This window comes from Aphidius gifuensis, linkage group LG3 (genome assembly GCF_014905175.1).
Source record: "Aphidius gifuensis isolate YNYX2018 linkage group LG3, ASM1490517v1, whole genome shotgun sequence".
NCBI classification, from domain to species: domain Eukaryota; kingdom Metazoa; phylum Arthropoda; class Insecta; order Hymenoptera; family Braconidae; genus Aphidius; species Aphidius gifuensis.
Genome location: NC_057790.1, coordinates 2,570,120 through 2,582,871, shown reverse-complemented (window position 1 = coordinate 2,582,871; position 12,752 = coordinate 2,570,120). Strand labels below are relative to the sequence as shown.

Sequence of the window (12,752 nt, the reverse complement as noted above, 5' to 3'; positions counted from 1 at the left end):
TAACAGTATAGATTTAATTTTTATATTTCAAAATTTATTTTTAAATTAAATATAGTTTTGGTTTTTAGGAACTATATTTAACAGCTGGTTGAACTTTTGATACTTTTACACCCCAAGGACCTTCATGGCTAGAACTCATTCCCAATCGAGATATTAAATCTTCTCCTCGATGACCATTCAATGCCTCATACTGAACTCTACGTTTTAATCCATCATTTGGATTAAAATTCCACTCTGTATGCTGGAAATTAAATATTAAAAAAATATTTCTTCTCAATTTTTAAGGATTAGATATTTTAAAATAGATTATTATTAATTTTTGTTGTAATAATTAACCTCGTGGATAACTGGAACACCGACAAGATTGCCTTGAATGACATTATGTATTAATGATAATACTGGACCTGATGATGATGGTGTCACTGTCATCGTTAGAAAAATAATAATCTACGTATAAAAATATTATTTTTTTTTAGTTAAACAATAAACAGTTTAATTTATTTATTTATATTTATTTTTTTTTTACTTACCAGTGATAATTTTAAATCCATAATTATGAGGTAAATTAAATCACTACACTGGCTACAAACTTGACTGATGAATATAAAAATTGAAAGTCATTTACTTCTGTAGTAAAAAATAAAAAACATGATAGTGAAAGTCATCGTTGAGATGATAAATTTAAAATTTTATTTCATATTTAAATTGAGTTTTTTTCAGTTACAATTTTAAGATATTTTTGAAATTCATTTAGTCACTAATGACAATACAATTATTATATAAATTTTATTCCATTAGAAATTTTAATTAATCAAGAGCTTTAATTAAGACATAATCGATTTGGAGATCTTTTGATTCTTCAATCCAACTTGGTGACCACAAATTAGTTGAATTATAAAAATCAAAAAGTGCCTGAATAATAAAATTACAAATTACCCAATGTTAAATGAATTAAATAATTAAAATTTACCTGTGATCCAACATTACGCCATGGTTTCGAGTATTTATCTGTTGACGACATGTCTGGAAATTCTGTTAATCCACCAACACCAACAGCAAGTTTTAAAAACATCTTTGAAAAAAAAAAAAAAAGAAATAGGATATAATTATCAATAAATTATCATAAACAATAAATAAATTAAAGTATTTTACTGGTTTATCAAATGTTGAACCAGTGACAAATGATCCATATTCAATGTCATCAACACGAGTTATAATACGATTTTTTCTCCATTCTAATTGATAAGTATGATACTCATTTGACCATAGTTCCATTCCAAAACGTTGTGGATTATCAAGGGTACCAGTATCACCTGGAGTCATTTTATTTGGTCCAGCACTCAGTACATGTCCACTAATATCAGCTCCAGCTGGAGAATTTAATACAGCATTTCCAACTGATGATGCTATTCTAAGTTGAGGGCTTATAACCAATGATTTTTCTGCCTGTTCCAATGCCAATACTTTGTTTAAACAATACAAAAAGAATAATTTTATAACAATAATTGGGCTATTGATTAATTAGATATCTTACTTGGATATATCCAATCACCCCTTGGTAATTTTGCTCGTATTTCAATATTTCCATATAAAAATGCAACTGATTTACTTGTATCAACAGATCCAGAAAATGTTGGTGGTAATATATAACGTCCACGTGCTTCACGGCTACAATCTGGTGTACCAAGCTCACTTGTACAACTTTAAAAATAAAAATATAATTAAAACAAATTAAATATTATAAATGAAAATTAAAACAACATTTTTACTTTTGTAGTGTCAGGGTTCCATGACGAACAAAATCATTTGGTAATTCTTGTTCAACAATTGTTGGCTTTAAATAAAGATTTCCTCTATTAATTTCAACATTTTTTTTATTATTTCTAAATACAGAAAATGGATAATCCTAAAATGATAATTACAAAAAATTCTTTAAATTAAATTATCAAATAAAATAAATAATTTTCATATAACTTACTGGTCTTTTTGAAAATTCTTCATTTATTTTCCATATTGAATTATTAAGATGTTCAAAGCTATCATTCAATATATATTTACCAGCACAAATATTTTTTAAATTGCCAGTTGATATATCAAGTATTTTTGTTGCTGATGCTCTGCAGTCACTTCCGTCGACAATGTTACTATCGTCAATGATGATCTTGCTTCCATCACGATTATAAAAATCTGTTGATAAAAAAAAAAAATGAATAAAAGTTATCAGTATTAAATAAATAATCATTGAGTATGTATAAATAATAATTGACCTGTGACATGATGCTCTTGAAATAGAAGATTATATCCAAGACCATCGTAGACAACATGAATCCAATAATAAACAATATCACCAGTTTTAAGCTCTGTTGTAAAATCTTCATAAGTCCATCTTCCTTTTTTTATTCTGAGGATATCTCGAGCTATTGTTCCTGCCTCAATACCACTGAATTCTTCATTGAATTTAACATGAAATGCAACCAGTGATATTCCCTCTTCATCTAAAAAAATATAATAATATTATGCTTAAAATTTAATGAAGCATTGAAACACAATTTATAAATAATAAATAAGTAAATTTCATTCATTTAATTAATATTTTATTCATTTATAAAGAAAAAAAAGAAATAAATTGAAAAAATAAAAAATCAACTTTCAACAAACCTGGAATTGATATTCTGATTCCTTTAGGATGCAGAGGTTCTACTTTAGCTTGAGGTGGAGTATAAACACAATAAATATCATTAATAATAATTAAAAAAATTAACAATAAAATAAGATAAATATGACGAGTAGAAAATATTATTATTCTCTTCATCTTCGATGATGTCTCAATCGAACTGAGCTAATTTTTTTTCTTAAATATAACAAGGAAAAGTTGTTGACTGTATAAATATCTATAAATATAAATTGCAATGTCAAAGTGGGGAGGAATATAATATACTGAAGGTCTTCAAGTCTTCCAGATATTTATTTTCAATTTTTTTTTTAAATATTATCTGCATGATTTTTTCTTTTTCTTTATTTTATTCATTTTTATTTATTTATAGTTAAAAAAAATTTATATAATGCATAAAAATAATTTTATTTTTTACTTTTTCACGTGTAATTTTATATAAAGAAAAATTTTAACAGTCTGTGTCAAGTGTCATAATTAGAAGTCTGGAGGTCACTGACTTTTCAACTTAAGACGATGAAAAATTCAACCCTTAAATCTCTTAAACACTTACCCTCCCCTTTTTTCTCCTCTTTTTTACCAACAAAATAAACACTTGTAAAAACCACTTGTCTATTATTTATTATTATTATTATTGTTTTTAAAAAATTAAATAATTTCAAGCCGAAAAATAAACAAAAAAATGTGAATTTTTTTTTTTTTCTTTTCTTTTGTCTCTCATCATGTGGATAATAAATTCAAAGATAAATTTTCTTCCTATTTTTTTCCTATTTTTTTTTTATTGTTAATTAAGAGTAATTAATGAGTAAATTTTAAATATACTATTTTATTTATATTATTACATTTACTTTTGAGTTTTTTAAATTTTAAAATTTTTTTTTCAATTTCAATTTTTATAACTGACTTGTCTAACTATAAACTATATTTATTTATTTATTTATTTTTTTTCATTACAATATAGTTTATTTATAAATTTTAAATTTATCATGTATTATATTCATCCCTCGACCCTTTTTTATTTACACCTATGGGTGTATCCCTTTTAAAGAATTTTATCCCAACGTAAATCATTTAAAACTCGCCTCTTTTTTTTCACTCTCTTTTGTACACTACATATAATAGAAAAAAAAAAAAAAAATATTCTCACCTTTTTTAATGTAAGTCAACCGTAAATTCTTCACGGTCAAATAATGTCTTCGTGTGAAAACGAGAGACTTTACGATTAAACAGTATTTAAATAAATCATTTTGATAATGCATAGTCACGTATTACTTTGTGCAAATATTTATATAATTTTTAAATTTAATTTTCGAAATTTCCATTCATCATTATATCATTCTCTGCATGATAATTAATAAATCAATTATAAAAATAATTAATAACATTGAAAATTAAAAACGAAAAAAAAAACAATTTCAAATTAATTTTATATACAAAATTTTACAGTTCAAAAAATTATTTATTATTTCGATGAGGAAATATTTAAATGTAAGGGGAATTGAAGATTCACTTGATGCATCATTACATTCATATATAAACAATTCAAATATATACATCTATTATTCTGTTTGTTAGCGATTACAGTTCATTCGCACCTTTTTTTTTTTTTTTTATTTTTTAATTTTTTGTCTCATGTTGCTTCGAGGATGACGCCAATAAACCCATTATAATTTATTTTTTTTATTTCGTATTACAATCAGTGATAAACTAATATTATCAAATATTTAACAAGTTATTTTATTTAAATATTATCCGTACCTTTAATTTTTAATTTAAAAAAAAAATGTTTGAAAATTCAACCGACAAATTTTCAGTCTGACAAGTGATTTTAAAATTAAAAAAAATGTTTAATGAATAAAATGCAAATATTGATTGTAAGTAAATTGAAAAAAAAAAAACTCTTTTTTCATTATTATTTTTATTGAAAAATAAAAAAATAAAATCTCGTTATCGGAGAACCAATATATACTCGTGTATGTCACGCGTCAAAAATATATATCGCTCCCTCGATTTCAAGAGTTCAAACAATTTTCTGTCTCTATGGTTTTTTTTTTTTTTATTATATTACATCTCTCTTTTTGTAGCTGTTTTATATATACATATAGATTTTTCATATTATAATAATAATAATACTAATTCTATGTAATTTATTGTCGGTTTATCGCGTGGCATCTGTATAACCCTTTGGAATATATTTATTTGTGTTTACATAAATATTTATTTACATGATAAACAATTTTTCAAAAAAAAATTTATAAATAAAATATTAAACACATGTTATGTGTTTATTCAAAATTGAAAAAAAAATTTTTTATTAAATTTTTTAGATGAATTTGTGAGCTAATTTAAAAAAAAAAATTAATAATTTTTTGAAAATAATTTATCAAGTTGTTTAAAAAAATTATTTATAATAATTTATCGAGTTATTTAAAACATGTAGCTTATATTTTATTTAGAGCAATTTATTAAATAATTTAAAAAATATTTAATTTTTTTTTAAAAATAATTTAACAAGTAGTTTAAGAAAAAAGTAAATTTTATTTTTTATTTTTTAAATTGGATGTCTTATTGCAAAATTTGTAGGCATCCGGAAGTGACCGTTTTTGCCAAATATTAATTCACGTCTTATGTCTGGATGGAAAAAAAAAAAAAAACTATTTTATTTTCTCGTTGTTTCGTTATTTAAAATGCGATATTGAGAGCAAAAGATAAGATTATATTTTTTTAGATAAAAACTGGGGGTTGTTAAATATATAGGCACTAGATTTTTCCCTTTCTCTTTATTTTTTAAAATGTTTTTCTGGTTTTTCTCTATCACCCTGTAATACTATCAACACAATATCTAATCGGATAAAACTCACGACAGTATACACCAACTCTCTTCTCTCATCTCTCCCTGATTCTCAGTCGCTCGCAGTAGTTACAAGCAGTTACACACTCTGGACATCATCAAAAAAATTTACATTATATTTTTATACAATTAAATTTTTATTTATACATTTTTTAAATTCATTTACAATTACTTCTATCAAGTTAATTAATATGACGTAAATTAGAAAAATTTATCAAAGTGAAATAATTTCTTTTTTCTTTTTTAAATTTAATTATTATTTTTAAGTGATTTCTAAAATGCGGGATAAATTTACATTTAGTGTAAGTTTTATAAATAATTTATTTGTTATTTATAAATAATTTTCGTTTTCTATTTTTATTGATAATTTTCTATTTTTTCGATTTGAAAAATTTTACAGACCGGAGTTTCGGATTTACACGATAATTTACCGAGTATATTGGATACTGGAGATAAATTGGAAATAAAAAATTTAGAATTAAAGGAAGATAACAATGTGAATGATAAAAATATTGATGAAAAATTATTGTGTGGTTTGTTTTACTATCGGCCGTCTTATTTACAAAAATTTAGAACAGCAAAATGGGCATTATTTTTCTTGTGTTGGGCTGGTTCATTGCAAGGTAAAAAAATTACTATATTAAATTAATAAATAATATATATATTGTTGATTTATAAGTGTAATTGAAAAATTAAATTAAGTTTAAATAATAAATAAATGTAATAAATTAATAGATGAAATATTTTGCATGATGATTGTAAAAATTGTCAGACCGGCGGGATAAATGATAATTGAACAAATTGATGAACAATAGCAAGATTACAATATAGAGCCTCTAAAGCCTCACACTAATAAAGCTTTGAAGTGTCTCAATTTGTTTCATCATATTGAAAAAGTTATAAAAGAAATAATTTTATAAATTTGATAACGAGTTGAAATTTATTTTTTTTTTAGGAATTATTGTTAATGGATTTATCAATGTTGTTATAACAACAATTGAAAAAAGATTTGATTTAACTTCTAAACAAACTGGATTAATTGCTGGTGGTTATGATATTGCTAGTTTTTTACTTTTGGTTCCTGTTAGTTATCTTGGAGGTCGAACGAGTGCATCGAAACCAAAGTGAGTTTATTTTTAAATTAGTTTTTTTTGTTATACTTGAATTAAGCCAACTAAAAAAAATTTAAATAAAAAATACAGGGTTTGATTAATGTCTTGTTTAATTTGTAACGTAGAATATGATTATCAAATTGTCGTATTTTTTATTTTTTTTATTTTGTTTTCATTGAGAGTCAGCGCGTAATGTGTATAGCGAACCGTAATGACAAAAAAATCATAAATTCAAAATTCGTTCCTACGTTTTCAAATAGACTTTTCAAATTGATTCGTTTTCCATTAGTTCACTTGAAATATCAAGTTTATTGAGTCATAAATTTTTATAATTAATCTTGAAAAATTTTAACAACAAAAAATTAACAAATAAAATAGAAAAATTAATTTTTTTTCCGGGTAGATGGAAATTTTTTAATTTAATTGTTTATTTATTGTTGTTAATTTTTAAGATTAATTATCAAAATTCATTATATTATAAACTTGACATTTTGAAGAATCAAATGCAAAAAAAATTACATGAAAAAGTTTATTATTAAATTAATACATAAAAGAAAATGTCTTATTTGAATATTTATTTATTATTCAAATAGATACATTGGCATAGGTGTTTTAATCCTCGGAATTGGAAGCATACTTTTTGCATCCCCGCAATACATAGCTGGCACATACAGAACTATAAAAAAATCTGAAAATCTCTGTCAACAATTATCAATACCTGACAACTCTACTCAGGTATAACTCTGTAAAATAAATAAAACTCTATCAAAATAAATCAACAAACCAATAATTAATAATAAAAATACATTTCAGTCAAGTTGCGCATTCGATGATAACAACAGTGAATTTTATCTTGCTATTTTTTTCATTGCACAATTAATACAAGGTGCCGGAGCAGCACCTTTTTACACACTGGGTGTTACTTATCTCGATGAAAATGTTTCAAAAAAAATGTCATCAGTTTATTTAGGTAATAAAAAAAAAAAAAAAAAATACAAATAATAAATTACCCAAAAAATAATTTTTAAATATGTATAATTTATTTTACAGGAATTTATTACACAACAGCTGTCATTGGACCAGCACTTGGCTATGTAATCGGTGGTGAATTATTAAAAATTTACACTGATTTTATGGTCGTAGATCCAGCCTCGTAAGTTGATTCAAAAAATATATATTCACAACCACCCCCCATTAATCACAAGAAATTATCATTGAAAACTTAAACAGCAAAAATTTATATAAAAACTTTTTTTCTTTATTAAATTTTTCGTTAAATTTATTACCTCTAATAAAAATCATAATTTTTAAAATGAAAAAGAAAAAAACTAATATTCCAATTCACATATTTATTAAACATTCAACAATATTTTTCATCAATAAAAATAATAATTATAAAAATGTTTAATTATCGAAAATATTGTGAAATTATTGATGTGTTAAATACTTGAATTCCTCTATTTTTTTTTTTCATTCATAAGGGTGATTTATGTATTATAAAATGTAGCAAGTACATATAGACAATGATGATATTATCCCTGGGGGATGTCAACCGAGAGTGCAGGTACACCAACACCTATTATTATTAAATTCATCGCATTACTCAGTCTAATGGCACACAGGGGTTTATATTTAATCATTATTTATTGGATAAATTTACGGATTGGTGTTGAAATAATAACAAAAAAAAATTGGCCCATGTGACAATAAAATCCTCAGAGGCTTCTCAATTTTCGTTAAATAAATATTGGATTATTTATATTGGAATTTATATTAAATAATTAAATACAAATTGTAATTTATTTATTTATTTGTAATTAAAATTTATAGGCAGATAAATTAATTAACATTTTATCAATTTAAATTGAGGAATTATTAATTTGCCATAATGATTTTATTGTGTCTCTTTTTTAGACTTGGAATGACTTCAGAGAGTAATGTTTGGATCGGAGCATGGTGGATTGGATTTGTAGCAAGTGCTGTTATTTGTTTTATAATTGCAATTCCAATTTTAGCATTTCCTGCAGTATTACCAGGTAATATTTTTTTTCTATCAATATTCAAAATTAATTATTAAAAAATTTTAAATAAATTTTTATTATAGGATCAAAAGAATTGGCAAAAGAAAAAATTTCAGAAGCTCATGAAAAATCAAATAGTAAACAAGTTGGTGATGGATTTTCAAATATCAAAGGACTTCCAAGTGCTTTAAAACAATTACTAAGTAATCCAGCTTTTTTCATGTTGAATCTTGCTGGTTCAAGTGAGGGTCTATTGGTTGCTGGTTTTGCTGCATTTTTACCAAAATTAATTGAAAATCAATTTAGTGTCAGTGCAAGTTCAGCAGCACTACTAATGGGTAAGCTTAAATTAAAATAAATAATTTTAATTTTCATTAATTAATTAATATTGTTAATATGTAGGATTAGTAACTGTACCAGCTGGTGGTGGTGGAACATTTCTCGGTGGCTACTTAGTAAAACGTTGGAATTTATCCTGCTCTGGTATTCTTAAATTTTGTATTATTTCAACTGGTATTTGTATTATTTTCACTGCCTGTTTTGGTCTTACCTGTCCAAACAATGATTTTGCTGGATTAACAGTTCCATATAGCCAAAATTTCAAGTAATTAATTCATTTATTACCCAGCTAAACAAAAATAAACATATTAAATATTAATTATAATGTAATTTTATTTAGAGAACCAATTAATTTAAATAGCACATGTAACAGTGCATGTGGATGTACAACAAAAAAATTCAATCCAATTTGTGGAGTTAATGGTGTGACATATTATTCACCATGTCATGCTGGATGTCAACAAGAAATAACAATAAATGACATTAAAGTAAGTTGATAAAAATTATAATAAAATCAATAAATTAATTATTACTAATTAATTCATGTAAAAATAAATAATAGGTTTATAAAAATTGTACGTGTATTGATGACACATCAAAAAATATAATTAATCAGTCAGGTGATATTGTGATGTATGAAGCAATCAACACAAGTTGCAGTACAACATGTTCATATTTAAAAATATTTGTAATATTGGCATTTTGTAATATGTTGATGACATTTATGTGTACAATGCCAGCATTATCAGCAACATTGAGAGTTGTTAGAGATGAAGAAAAATCATTTGCACTTGGTATACAATGGATCAAAGTAAGGATACTTGGTACAATACCAGCACCAATAATATTTGGTGCATTAATTGATGACACATGTATTCTTTGGAATGATAATTCACAAGGACAAGGTGCTTGTCTTGTGTATGATAATTATTACATGAGCAGGTTTGTGTTTTTATTTATTTATTATTATTTTTTATAAATGCTCGATGTTTATGTTTTTTTTTCTTAGATATATGCTGTCACTTGCATTTATTGGTAAATGTACATCACTGATTTTCTTTTTTTTTGCTTGGTGGTGTTATGTACCACCTGGTACTATTTCTGGAAGACGAATTAGTCCTGATCAAGGTCAACAATCCATTGCAACAATTATACATTCTGAAAGCTTACAAATTGAATCAAAATAAAATTCAAAAAATTAAAATTAATATACCAAATTTTTTTAATGATTATTTATAGTAAAATTTTTGTTAATTCAATAGCTATTATTACTCATACAAGTGTAAGACTGAGTCTGTTAAGTAAGACCATATTGAAAAAGGAAAAAATATGATCTTTAATAATTTATGATAGTTTAAATATTAATAAATGTTTATAATAAATAAATTTAAAAAAAAAAATAGTATCATGATGAGGTATTAATAATTTAATAATTGTAAAAATAAATTTTACATTTTTGATTGTTTTATTGCATAATTTAAAATCGTTGGTAAATGATAAAATTATTGTTCACTTTTTTTTATTTTTTATTTTACTAATTAGGTACATAATTTTTGTATTTCAATTGAAATTTTTTTATGAAAAATATATATACAAATATTAGCATTGATTTTGCATTTTTTATTTAAACTAAATAATTCGATTATTAAGTTTTATTTGTTTTAATCCTCCAAATAACATAATTGCATCAGGTTGTTCAGAATTAGTTGGATCAAGTTTAAAAATTCTAAAATATGGTGATTCATATTTTAGCATATTCGTAAAATCATCAGAATCAAAGTACACATGTAATATCTTTTCACGACTTGCTGATATTTTTGATGCTTTTTTGATGAATTCAGAAGTTACACTAGTGCCAAGAAATGACAGAAATTTTAATTTTGTAGAATTTTCAACAATTTTCGTGACTGAATAATCAGTAATATTTTTGCTTCCTGGTAAATGTAAATATTCCAGATTTTTGAGCAATTGAATTGAAGAGTCAGTGATGAGATCATTATCAGAGCAACGCAGAAGAAGACGTTCCAATGTCTTTATTTTAGTAATTGCTTTTATACCAACATCAGTTACCCATTTACATGATACACGTAATTTTTTTAATCCATTTATATTATTAGCAATATTATATAAAAAATCATCTGTAATTTCACTATCAAACATGTCCAATGTCTCGTAATTATCTCTAATATTATATCGTGATCTTGAATAAATGTTATCTCCAAGAAAATATTTGAATCTTGGATCGTCATAATTACATTTAATTTCTGGTTGTATTACAAGATGATGATTATGATATTTGATGCTAGATTTTTTTAGATAACCGTCTAATAATTGATTTACTTTAAAACCAAAAAATTCAACTTGTTGAAGTGCATTTAATTGGGAAATTAGTTCCAAGGCATCTAGGTAAGGAATCACCTGTAAAAAACATAATTATTTTCAAGTATTTAAAAAGTGAAAATAATATTTTTCATTTGTTGCATCTACACAAAGTTATTAACTTACTAAAAAATGTGATATTTCACGATCGTATTTGCATTCATTCCAACTTGCTAGACTGAGTTCATTCAAAGTATCAGCAACGTCTCTCAATGAACTAAGTACAGTATCAGGTATAGCAAAACGATTTTGAAATATAATTTTTAATATTTTCAATTTAGACATACGTGAAAATATATTAACTAATTCTTCATTTTTAGTATATCTAAATCTCAACCTAAGTTTCACAAGATTTGGACAAGATTCATTAATAACATGCATTAATTTAGACGAATCAAAGGCTGCCAAGTCTAATTCTATTAAATACAAACCACATTTACCAAGCAATGATGATAAAAATTTAAATCCTCCACCAATTGTTGGATTTCTTTGGAAAAAATTTTGACAATCATCAAATGCCCAATAAGAAAGTTTAATTCTTTTCACATTTGACCAAGTACGATTAAGAGCATAATTCCATTTTTTACACACTAAAGTACAAATAAATTACCATTATTAATTAAATTTTTCAATCAAATAATTATTGATTTATTAATAATCATACCCAATGCAATTTTGGGTCTGTCACATGTTGACAAATACGTGAATAGTTTCATCAGGCAATCTTCATTAAGAAAGTCATTCATTATTCTTATGTCACATGAATAATCATCATAATCATCATGGTCTATCTAAAAAAAAAACAACAACAAATATTTATGTTTAATAACAAGTCAATGTATTATTTATTTACACACGTTTATTATTTTTTTGGACTAACCTTGTTACGTTTATAAGTTAAGGATTGTGTTGAAATATAACTTGTGTTATTATTTATTAAACATTTATCATTTTTAGTGAATGGATGATCATAATCCTGATTAAATGTCTGTAAAAAAAATACATAAATATTTATGTTTAACAATATAGTTTGATGTATAATTAACGAGCATGGTATAATAATTATTTTGGACTAACCTTTCGACGTTTATTGTTTGATGGTTTCATTGTAAATTAAATTCTAAAATTTGTATCTGATTTTTTTAGATATTACTCTACCGTCAATTTATCAATTAAAAAAAAATTAATACAAACAGAAATATAGGAATCCAATTTTGATATCCAATCACAGTCTAATTAGTGTCTAATTTTATACTTTTTTAAGCTCACGTTTTGATAAACTAAACATGTTGAAACTTGAAATACACCTGTTAAATAAAAACATGTTGACGGACGTGACAACAGGCAACAGCTCGTGTCTCGTGAAGATAGACAAGTAC

The 12,752-nt window shown here is 24.3% G+C and overlaps 4 protein-coding genes across 6 annotated transcripts; 1 reads left to right on the top strand and 3 right to left on the bottom strand.

Annotated features, from left to right (window-relative positions):
* Positions 1–45: 45 nt before the first annotated feature.
* LOC122851424 lies at positions 46–642 on the bottom strand. The gene is made up of 3 exons (XM_044150634.1): positions 531–642; positions 337–447; positions 46–241 (listed from the first exon to the last, which is right to left on the bottom strand). The coding sequence occupies exons 1-3, from the start codon at positions 549–551 to the stop codon at positions 65–67; spliced, it is 309 nt and encodes a 102-aa protein (XP_044006569.1). The 5' UTR covers positions 552–642; the 3' UTR covers positions 46–64.
* A 21-nt stretch (positions 643–663) lies between these two features.
* Positions 664–2,884, bottom strand: LOC122851409 (beta-1,3-glucan-binding protein 1-like). Its single transcript, XM_044150611.1, has 8 exons — positions 2,659–2,884; positions 2,268–2,495; positions 1,979–2,187; positions 1,770–1,906; positions 1,535–1,701; positions 1,153–1,463; positions 971–1,072; positions 664–912 (listed from the first exon to the last, which is right to left on the bottom strand). The coding sequence occupies exons 1-8, from the start codon at positions 2,810–2,812 to the stop codon at positions 808–810; spliced, it is 1,413 nt and encodes a 470-aa protein (XP_044006546.1). The 5' UTR covers positions 2,813–2,884; the 3' UTR covers positions 664–807.
* A 2,667-nt stretch (positions 2,885–5,551) lies between these two features.
* On the top strand, positions 5,552–10,596 carry LOC122851405 (solute carrier organic anion transporter family member 4A1). Its single transcript, XM_044150606.1, has 12 exons — positions 5,552–5,824; positions 5,923–6,145; positions 6,478–6,646; positions 7,228–7,369; positions 7,448–7,604; positions 7,685–7,787; positions 8,549–8,670; positions 8,739–8,993; positions 9,058–9,259; positions 9,335–9,482; positions 9,557–9,936; positions 10,004–10,596. The coding sequence occupies exons 1-12, from the start codon at positions 5,801–5,803 to the stop codon at positions 10,179–10,181; spliced, it is 2,103 nt and encodes a 700-aa protein (XP_044006541.1). The 5' UTR covers positions 5,552–5,800; the 3' UTR covers positions 10,182–10,596.
* Positions 10,597–10,600: 4 nt separating this feature from the next.
* On the bottom strand, positions 10,601–12,724 carry LOC122851421. 3 transcript variants are annotated; one of them, XM_044150630.1, is made up of 6 exons: positions 12,451–12,724; positions 12,254–12,361; positions 12,038–12,164; positions 11,805–11,963; positions 11,500–11,710; positions 10,601–11,412 (listed from the first exon to the last, which is right to left on the bottom strand). In XM_044150630.1, the coding sequence occupies exons 1-5, from the start codon at positions 12,478–12,480 to the stop codon at positions 11,706–11,708; spliced, it is 429 nt and encodes a 142-aa protein (XP_044006565.1). In that variant the 5' UTR covers positions 12,481–12,724; the 3' UTR covers positions 10,601–11,412; positions 11,500–11,705. The 3 variants fall into 3 exon arrangements, with proteins under 3 accessions (XP_044006565.1, XP_044006563.1, XP_044006564.1); XM_044150628.1 differs by lacking the exon at positions 11,500–11,710; XM_044150629.1 differs by lacking the exon at positions 11,500–11,710 and having other exon boundaries at positions 11,814–11,963.
* Positions 12,725–12,752: the final 28 nt, after the last annotated feature.

What these genes read in the sequence shown, in the direction of transcription:
- LOC122851424 (XM_044150634.1), bottom strand. Translation starts at nt 551, where the DNA reads ATGGATTTAAAATTATCACTG. An exon ending in TGGATTTAAAATTATCACTG is followed by an intron (nt 448 to 530) that starts GTAAGTAAAAAA and finishes TTTTATACGTAG; the next exon opens with ATTATTATTTTTCTAACGAT. An exon ending in GTGTTCCAGTTATCCACGAG is followed by an intron (nt 242 to 336) that starts GTTAATTATTAC and finishes TTTAATTTCCAG; the next exon opens with CATACAGAGTGGAATTTTAA.
- LOC122851409 (XM_044150611.1), bottom strand. Translation starts at nt 2,812, where the DNA reads ATGAAGAGAATAATAATATTTTCTACTCGTCATATTTATCTTATTTTA. An exon ending in AATCAGAATATCAATTCCAG is followed by an intron (nt 2,496 to 2,658) that starts GTTTGTTGAAAG and finishes ATATTTTTTTAG; the next exon opens with ATGAAGAGGGAATATCACTG. An exon ending in GTTCAACATTTGATAAACCA is followed by an intron (nt 1,073 to 1,152) that starts GTAAAATACTTT and finishes TTTTTTTCAAAG; the next exon opens with ATGTTTTTAAAACTTGCTGT.
- LOC122851405 (XM_044150606.1), top strand. Translation starts at nt 5,801, where the DNA reads ATGCGGGATAAATTTACATTTAGT. An exon ending in TTCAGCAGCACTACTAATGG is followed by an intron (nt 8,994 to 9,057) that starts GTAAGCTTAAAT and finishes GTTAATATGTAG; the next exon opens with GATTAGTAACTGTACCAGCT. An exon ending in CCATATAGCCAAAATTTCAA is followed by an intron (nt 9,260 to 9,334) that starts GTAATTAATTCA and finishes AATTTTATTTAG; the next exon opens with AGAACCAATTAATTTAAATA.
- LOC122851421 (XM_044150628.1), bottom strand. Translation starts at nt 12,480, where the DNA reads ATGAAACCATCAAACAATAAACGTCGAAAG. An exon ending in CAAACAATAAACGTCGAAAG is followed by an intron (nt 12,362 to 12,450) that starts GTTAGTCCAAAA and finishes TTTTTTTTACAG; the next exon opens with ACATTTAATCAGGATTATGA. An exon ending in ATCATTGCTTGGTAAATGTG is followed by an intron (nt 11,413 to 11,804) that starts GTTTGTATTTAA and finishes TGTTTTTTACAG; the next exon opens with GTGATTCCTTACCTAGATGC.